This window comes from Salvia hispanica, chromosome 5 (genome assembly GCF_023119035.1).
Source record: "Salvia hispanica cultivar TCC Black 2014 chromosome 5, UniMelb_Shisp_WGS_1.0, whole genome shotgun sequence".
Classification (NCBI taxonomy): domain Eukaryota; kingdom Viridiplantae; phylum Streptophyta; class Magnoliopsida; order Lamiales; family Lamiaceae; genus Salvia; species Salvia hispanica.
In genome coordinates, this window is record NC_062969.1 from 16,104,662 (window position 1) to 16,114,374 (window position 9,713).

At 33.9% G+C, this 9,713-nt stretch overlaps 1 protein-coding gene across 1 annotated transcript; it reads left to right on the forward strand.

Moving 5' to 3' along the window:
- The first annotated feature begins 2,513 nt into the window (after positions 1 to 2,513).
- LOC125189516 (transcription factor TGA10-like) lies at positions 2,514 to 5,023 on the forward strand. Its single transcript, XM_048086789.1, has 5 exons — positions 2,514 to 2,548; positions 2,639 to 2,742; positions 3,323 to 3,498; positions 3,611 to 3,850; positions 4,874 to 5,023. The coding sequence occupies exons 1-5, from the start codon at positions 2,514 to 2,516 to the stop codon at positions 5,021 to 5,023; spliced, it is 705 nt and encodes a 234-aa protein (XP_047942746.1).
- The last annotated feature ends 4,690 nt before the right edge of the window (positions 5,024 to 9,713 follow it).

Consider the following 9,713-nt stretch of genomic DNA (forward strand, 5'->3'; position numbering starts at 1 on the left):
TGCTTTCCTTAAACACAGAATTTAAAAAATTGATATTTAAAGAGTTAAGTGGAGGGAGGATAAATAATGAGAGAATTACGAGTAGAGGAATAAAGAGAATAATGTAGGTGGGAGAATAAAGCTACTCTCTCCATTCACTATAAGTGAGTCGTATTCCACTTTTTAAGTAAGTCGTTTCCCTTTTAGCAAAAGACAACACATTTACTCTCTCTTATTGTATTTCCCCTCTCATACTTTATTCTCTCACCTTTATTTTATTCTTTTTTCATCTCTCTACTTTATTCTCACTCCCTTGTTTTATTCTTTTTCATATCTCTACATTATTCTCACTCCACTTAACTCATCAAACATTATTTTCTTAAATCTTGTGCCTATAAGTATTATTTTTCGCTAAAAAGGAAATGACTCATTTTAGGTGGAACATCCTAAAAAGGAAAGTAATTCGGTTAGAGTGGGATGAAAGGAGTATATTGCAATGAGTTAATTATTTAATACTTTGAATGAACTACAAAAATAATATTTGACAATATGATTTGCATGTAGATCATTATCCGTAATGAATTTTATTAGCATAGATAGATCCTTAACAAACACTCCAAAAAATACTACTCCATTTACCAACAGCAAATTTCGCTACTAATTGTCATAATTTCACTAGTAAAAATGGTTAGCAACGGATTAGCAAAAGATTTATACAATTGTTCATTTGGTCATTGTTAAATTTTAGCAACATACTCCCTTCGTCCCACTCTAAGTGCCACATTTTTTCTTTTAGGATGTCTATTCTAAATATCATAGTTCTAAATATAGAAACATCATTCTTTCTACTTTTTCCTTCTCTCTTACATTGTTCAATCCACCAATAAATGTCTCATTTTGTCATTTTCGTCCGTCCACCAATAAATGTCTCATTTGTTTTTTTACCACTTTGGGTAATGGACTCCACATTCCACTAATTTTATTTCACTCACATTTCACTATAAAACTAATATATAAAAGTAGCACCCACCTTCCACTAACATTTTCCAGTCACTTTCTACTATATTTCTTACAACCCGTGCCCGATCAAATTGGTCTTGTATTGGTGAATGGAGGGAGTACTATATTAAATTTTGTGCCAAACTAGAAATGCTCCACTTAGAGTGGGACGGATGAAGAATTAAATTATGCTACTAAAAGTTTAGGGAGTAACTTAGCAACAGATCAAGTCTGTTGATAATTGAGCTCGGACGAAGAGAGGAATTGAAAATGCACTCCAAATCGTTTCTAGTCTATAGAGTTCTTCACCTAGTAGCCCGATGAGTTCGTCGTCTATGAACCCAACGTTCCGATGGTTCGAACTGTCCATCTAGAATGTCTCTCTTTGTTTGTTGAAGGTGACCTGTCTCTCCAGAACATTGTCAGCGAGACGTTGGGTTTGCATCAGCCGCCCAGAACATCTCCAACGGTCCTTAAGTTCGTGCTTCGCGTATCCAACGGTCCATTTAGGTGGATAACAATATGAAATTCTTTCGATAGTGATATATATACCGAAACTTCTGGTATGGTAACGGTATGAAATTCTTTCATACCGGTATTTTAGGTACAATATATGATACAACATTTCCGTATCAACCCAGCTCTAGACACACTTTTCTTTTTAGTTTGTCCCAAGCCAACTATGATGACACATTTCTATTTTTGGAAAATTTATCTCTCTCCAATTAATACACTCAATCACTTTTTTCCTCTCCAATTCAACTCTCTCTCTCCATTTATTACTTACATCAGTCTTTTCTCTCTCTAATTAAACCGATAAACCAACAATTCCTAAAATCTGCCGGCTATGAAATGTATCTTAGCCGGGCCAGACGGAGTATATTAGAAACATATAGAAAAGAGAAACAAAATACACACATAACATACATTAATTTCTAGTGACAAAAAACTATACCAACATGGCATCTATTTATCAGACTTCTTATCTCCACACTCCCAAATAAATAAACTTAAACCATTTTTTTAAGAGAGAGGGTGTGAAATTAAATGGAATTGTATGAAAGTTGAATTTGGGAAATGAAAGTCTTCTTTCTTATAGAGAAAAGCTTAAATAGGGTTTGTCTTTTCTCTTTGCATTCAATTCATTTTCCCATTTTTTATACCATCCTCCTCTCTTTTGATTACTCCATAACTGCCTCTCACTCTCTTTCTAAATTTCATTTGTCTCTATCTACATTATGTTGAGCTCCAATTTCTCTATAAAATGAGAACAAAATACTAGGTTTTGAGCAACCAAGAAAAGAAAGAGTTCCCTCTCTATCTCTCTCTAGACCTCATCTCTCTCTCTAGATCCCATCTCTCTCTCTTCCCCTCTCATGGCTTCAAACAAAGTCAGTAGCAACGAGCTTCATCACTCTCACTCTGCACAAATAGCTCAACATCTTCAGATGCAACACGATAATCAAATCAATCATCATCATCATCATCATCATCATCAAAATCTATATAATAATTCCATGTTTTCATTTGGGATGATGCCATCATCCTCATCAGCCATACCCTTCAATAGGTAAGCAACTTGGGCCTTTTTTTTTTCTAATTTATTTTTCTAATATATATTTTAATTAAGCATGATTTGTTGATGTGGAATATTTTGCAGAAGCAAAGAATCCGGCGCTTACGAATCAGGCTATTTGGATCAAACTCCCTGTCAATACGGTTACCTCAACGGCCAAGATCCATCTTCGTCTCAAGATCAACGTCGTAAACATTCATATACACCTATATCAATTTTATTTCTTTTTGAGATTTTACAAAATCAAAATTTTTCTTTAGATTTCTAGAGATTCTGATTCTTCATGAGAGAAATATTTTTCATTTGAAGCCACTATGTTTTTATTTTCTCAAATTCTGAAATGTGATTTTTTTGCTAACTTTTTTCATGTACAACCAATATTTGGTTTCAATTTGTTTAGCCTTTTTAATAAAAAATTATTGTCCGATTTTAATTTAATTGGCTAATTTACATTCAATTAAATTAATTTGTGTCTGAATTTATGCAGAGATGAACCGGCACACTCTCAGCATTATCCCTTCTCAGGCCCTGCATGGTGAACCAATTTTTACGGTAATTAGAATTTTAAAAAAAACATTTTCTTACTCCCTCCGTATTAAAAGAATAGAAACATTTGAAACGGCACGAGGTTTTATGTACAATTGGTAAAGTAAGTGATAAAAATTGGTAAAGTAAGAGAGAGAAAAATAAAAATGAGTAAAGTAAGAGAGAAGAAGAGAAAAAGTATAGAAAATAGAGTTAATGGATTGTGGGGTCCATGTCGGCCAGAGAACGAGCTAGGTAACGTCATCGACAACTGGTTGGCCCACTACGACCAGATCGTGAGCCTCAAGAGCAAGGCCGTCCAGGACGATGTCTTCCACGTCTTCTCCGGAATGTGGAAGGCACCGGCAGAGCGGTGCTTTATGTGGATGGGCGGTTTCCGGCCGTCAGTGGTCATCAAGGTACAAGAAACCCTAAATTCAAAAAACCCTAAAATCAGAAAATCCCTAAAATCAGAAAATCCCTAAATTGAAATTTTTAGAAGATAGAAAATTGAATCAATCTCTCAATCAGATAGCGCTGGATGAGGTGGAGGGCTTGACGGAGCAGCAACGGGTGGCGCTTTGTGGATTGCAGCGGTCGGCCGAAGAAGATGAAGAGGCGATTACTGATGGGTTCGAGACGTTGGATCGATCTCTGACCAAAACCATCGTCGGTGGCACTCTCACTATGCCACCAAATCTGAACGATTACATGACACAAATGTCTATTGCCACTAAACAAGTCTCTGCTCTCCAAGGCGTTGTCACACGGGTAATTATTTTTTTTGATAATTAAATTTAGTATTATTGTTTATACAGAGTGGATTTTCTAATTAAACAACATTTTCCTTGAATAATGTTTAATTAAACATTTAGTTCCCTTGGTCAGCAGAAAAATTCCATGGCTTAATTAAGTTAATTATTATATATATTGAATTGATGATGCATATGTTGCTTTATTTCACTGTATAAAAATGGGAAAAAAATGTCAGTGTTCGGATTTGTAACATCTACTATAGTATGTACATGTGTGTGTTTATGTTCAAAAATATTTCACTAGTACCACTAATATATATGTGGATACAATTTGAAGATGTAAATATCACTAATCTTTGACATGAAAATACAGTGAAAAAGTTCACCCGACTATAGGTTCTTGTATATCTTCAATTTGTTTGAATATGAGTGATAAAATATTGCTAAGATTTATATTTTAAATTAATATATATTAGACCGCGTTAAATTTCATATTATCCCATATCGAATCTTACTATGCTTACCTGTTATCTATTTCTGGTAAATGCATTTATTATTAATTGCTTCTTTAATTTGCATGATATACACGCGTTAGCGAACTTTAAATTGTAACATAAGTTGGACGAGTCATATATATTCCATTTTATCTCTAGTTAGGAATCTTTATAGAATTCTTAACAGAAAAAAGATGCCATCAAATAACAAAAATAAAAATGTCCACCATCCCTTTCAAAGTATTACTCCGTGTGTCTTATAAAAATAGACTAGTTTCTCTTTCTCTGTTACTTAACTAATCACACATTAAAACTCGTATTATTTAGAGTTATACTATTAGTAAATAAATAATAATTTATGTATATAAATATTTTTTCCCTTTTATCTATTCCATATTTTATTTGTCATAAATATATCACCTAACCTAAACTTTCCATATAGTCAACATTCATGTATGATGAGTTGTGTAATAGACACTCATTAATCTTTATTCTTGTTATAATTACTTAAAGTAAAAAAATGGTTGATTTATGTTTAACTTCAGGGTGATATCTTGAGGCAGCAAACCCTTCGCCACCTACCTCTGCATCTGACGAACCGCCAAGCCGCTCAGTGTTTTCTGGTCATCGACGAGTACTTCAACCGTCTCCGCTCCCTCAGCACCCTCTGGCTCAACCGCACCCGCCACGACTAAAGGCGGCAATGGAGAAATTGCTTTACATATGGAAAAAACATTTGATAACGAATAATATTCTTTTTGAATTTTGTTTTGGTATGCTAGCAGATTCCAACTCTATTTTATTTTTCAGATATTCTGTTAGACATTTTTTTTGGAGTAAAACTTGGAATAAAATTGAACGGAAATCTAAATTGCAAGATGCATAAGCTAGACATATCTTTTCCAGGGTGGATCCCCTGCTGTGGTAGGAAACACAGTAGGGACGGATGTGCCTTCAAAGGATGGCGTTTCCATTTAATTACTGTAGCCTTTACCTTTTGGGGAAGGATCTTCTGCTGCATTAAAAAACTCAACAGGCAGCAGGCTAAAACGCATACTTTTCCAAATGAAACGCAGCCCAATTTTAGAGAGACAATTATCAGGATGGAAATAATATTAAAACCAGTCACTTCTTATCTTTCTTTCTTTTTCACATTTCCTCTTCTTATTCTCTTTTCTTTCTTTTTTCACATTTCCTTTAAGGGCGTGTTCACTTTTCTTTTTTTCATTTCTGTCGATTTGGGCCCGTCAAGATTTGGGCATAAGTTTTGGAAAGATATAAATGACATTCTTTCAATTCTTATACTACTAAGATGTTCAGTAGGGGCATGTTAGGGTGCCACCACCCTTTAAAATAACACCATACCACCATTCCTAGTCAATCATTTGTATACGAGGACAAATAATAAGTTGCCACGTGGCAAAAAAAATAAAAAATAAAATTTGAAGAAGACGGCCAGCAATTTGTTGGTCTTTATCCAGCAATTTTTCTTGTCCAGCAATATCCGACACACTATACAGCAATCTATAGATTGTTGTGTAGTGTTTGTAATATCGCTGTGTAACGTTTATAATATTATTGTATAAGTAATGTCACGGTGTCACTTTAAGAAGGGTTATCATTTTAACACATAACCTGTTCAGTATACTAGATATAAATTCAATATGCAACAGAGATATAAATGACAATGACCATTTTACCCTCACCATTTGTAAACGGATGTGCTGTAGAGTGTGAGAGCAAGCACAGAACCAGCCCTTTTTCTTTTTTTTTAAAATTTTTTTCATCGAAACTCCAATATTCATGAAAAAGATTCATAATCAACAATTCTATACAATCGAAAACGAGAATTAATCCTAGTACCAGCTGATACTAAAATCAAATCAGAACAACCAAATTTTTTTTCGATTGTTATGCTCGAAAAAATTGTTCACCTCAAACCCAAAATAGTTTACCATAAACAATCCTAAGCTAGAATACAGACTCATGCTAATTCCTCAACATATTCCTTTTTCTTAGCACTTGGTTTTTTCTTCAACTCTTCAATGGTGAGAGAGAGAGTGTAGGCACCTGTCAATTGGTATTTTTCTTCAACTCTTCAATTGGTTTTTCTTCATGACCTTGAGATTGCGAACAAATCCAGAAGGAAATATGGAATTCAATGGCACCTTTATAGGTCTATTGTGTTGAGAAGAGGATTGATGGCAGTAGGTTGCCGGAGATGTATGAATTAAGAGAACTGAAAGCAAAATCAAAGATCATCTTGTTTTGTTTGGGGAGACGTGCAGGGACTGCCCTGGAGGACTCGGAGCTTTAGAGCCGCTGCTGTCGAGCTCTTGACGGTGGCCAAGGCTCGGAGTTGACGAATCTGGGAGCGGTGAAAGAATTGTCGGGTCTGCAGGAGGGAGCCGACGCAGAGAGAGAGAGAGAGGATGGAGGAGGTTGTTGGTGGCGAGCCGTCACATGCCAGCGTCGACGGCGGTGCCATGGTAGTACCCTAATTCATCTCCTAATACATACACACATACATAATAATGTGTGTATGTATTAGGAGATGAATTAGGGTTTGCCGTAGGTGATCCTCTCCGAGTAATTTGCGTGAGCACAACAAAGTGTAGGAGATGATGAGGTGGAAAGTAAGTTTAGTTTTGTCAATTCAGTACCAATTCTTGGTCCACTATTTAATGCATATAGCAAATCTTACCAATTTTGAAAGAATCAAATCATGCCCAATTGGCGTGAACAATGCGGGCCACCTTCTAATTGGCCGGCTGAAAAAAATGAAATCTTGTATAGTAAACGGTCATAATTGGGCTATTTCTTGCAAGAATTGCCCAATTTAGGCAAAGTGAACACGCCCTAATATTATTAGCAGGTGGGCCAAGTCACTTTTACATAGCCACGGTTATCACACACGACTTTTTTATGGAGTATTTAGTTTACAATCATAATATAAGAAATTATTTGTTAAATCCATTAATCCAACATACAAACACAAACGTTCAATTAATTTAATTAATTAATTGATCTAGCGATTATTCAATTCATTATTTGTACATCTAGATATTTTACTAGATATAATAAATTATTTATATTTTTTTCAATAGTAAATGATGGACTTTGTACACTTTAAGAATAAAAAATTGTTTGAAACATAAAATATAAATATAAATAGAATGAATGATGGATTATACAATTTATAAATTTAGAGAAATGATTTATTATATCATGATCAAATTTATAAGTGTGTTAATTTTTAAGTTTAATAGAAGTTATATTTTATTTAAAATGTTTTATAATAAGAAAATTGCGTATTACTCCCTCCATTCCAACTAAGTTGAATCGTATTCTTTTTTGGAATGTCCCAGCCAAATTGAGTAATTTTCTTTTTTGACAAAAAAAAAATAAAAAATCAATCACTCTTACTTTATTCAATCACCTACTTTTTAACACAAATTCTTAATCTTTGTTCTCAAAAATTTTACTCAACTTAGTTGGGATGAAGAATTTTCTTTTATTATTTGAAAAAAATGAGTATGATCCACTGAAAAATTAATTAATAATTACATAAATGAAGTTAATGGTCAATTAATGTGTAATTATTAATTAATTTTTGACTGTGGTAATTTATGTAAAAGTGACTTGGCCCATTTCATACTAATATAAAAGCAAATGTGAAAAAGGAAAGAAAAGAGAATAAGAAGCGATTGGTTTTAATATTATTTTCATCCTGGTAATTGTCTCTCAAATTGCGATGCGTTTCATTTGGAAAAGTCTGCATTTTAGCCACAGCAGGCCCAGCTGTGTTTTTTAACACAGTGGTGAGAGCAGCTGGCAGGCGAGAGCTAGAAGCAATATGAATAGATGGATAAGATTAAGGTTTGCAAAAGTTGAGAAGTTAAAGGCTGCGGCCTGCGGTAATTAAATGGAAACGCCGTCGTTTTTGAAGGCACAACAGCCACCGCTGTGTTCCCACCATAGCAGGGGATCCACCCCATCTTTTCCTCCAAAAACAATTTTTATCATTTTTGCAACACATTTACCAACTTCACACACTATACACACACCAAACAAAATACTCTCTCTCCGTCCCCAAAGAATATGAACTTTGGTTTGGTCCAATTTAAATATTTGGCAAATTTAAATTTTTTATTTGGTTTGGTTCGAACGAATAAAAACAAAACAAAAAAAAATTGAATTTCTTTATAAATATTATTCTTACTATAGACACCATTCGTCCATATATAATAATTTATAGAAATATAGTCGAAATTAAGTTGAAAAAGTCAGTGAAATGTGAGTTTTACTTTTATATATTAGTTTTATAATAAAATATTAGTGAACATGAGTTAGTAGAATATGAGCTCCAATACCAAAAATAAAAGTGAAAGGTGAAAAAATCTTGCATCTGCCACTGTGTATAGTATGTGCAGTGTGTGCGCATGTGCAATGTGTGTAGTGTGAATTATATTTTTCAATTATTAAAAATTCTAAAGTTTTAGTTAGATTATAAAATCTAAAAATCATAAAATTGAGATAATATTGAATTAATATATAATACTCCCTTCCATTCCGCGGTAGTAGAGTCATTTCTTTTTGGCACGAAGATTAGAAAAGAGATGTATTGTGTATTAATAAATATACAATAAAATGTAATACACCATAGTTAAATGTTATCTTTATCCCATATCGAATCTTACTGTGAAATGCTTACATGTTATCTATTTCTGGTAAATGCATATATTATTAATTGTGTCTTTGCATAATATACACGCGCTGGCGAACTTTAAATTGTAACGTAAGTTGGACAACATTACTATTCAGACGCATGCGGTACATGCACGCACGCGCACACATACACACTTCACCTTCACACATAGTATATCTTTTCCATATTTAATTTGTCATAAATATATCACCTAACCTAAATTTTCCATATAATCAACATTCATGTATGATGAGTTGTGTAATAAACACTCATCAATCTTTATTCTTGTTATTATTTTTGTATACTTTAATTAATTAAAGTAAAAAAAATGGTTGGTTTAATTTTAATTACAGGGTGATATCTTGAAGCAGCAAACCCTTCGCCAGCTGCGGCTGCATCTGACGACCCGCCAAGCCGTGCAGTGTTTTCTGGTCATCGGCGAGTACTTCAACCGCCTCTGCTCCCTCAGCACCCTCTGGCTCAACCGCACCTGCCACGACTAAAGGCGTCAATGGAAAAATTGCTCTATGGATAAAACATTTAAAACATTTGATACTGAATTTTATTTTGGTATGCATAGAAGATTCAAACTCTATTTCTTTTCAGTTATTCTGCTAGATTGGAGTGAAACTTGGAATAAGATTCAACCGAAATTTAAATTGCGATGCATAAGTAGA

What these genes read in the sequence shown, in the direction of transcription:
- LOC125189516 (XM_048086789.1), top strand. Translation starts at nt 2,514, where the DNA reads ATGCCATCATCCTCATCAGCCATACCCTTCAATAG. An exon ending in TTCGTCTCAAGATCAACGTC is followed by an intron (nt 2,743 to 3,322) that starts GTAAACATTCAT and finishes CATGTCGGCCAG; the next exon opens with AGAACGAGCTAGGTAACGTC. An exon ending in TCCAAGGCGTTGTCACACGG is followed by an intron (nt 3,851 to 4,873) that starts GTAATTATTTTT and finishes GTTTAACTTCAG; the next exon opens with GGTGATATCTTGAGGCAGCA.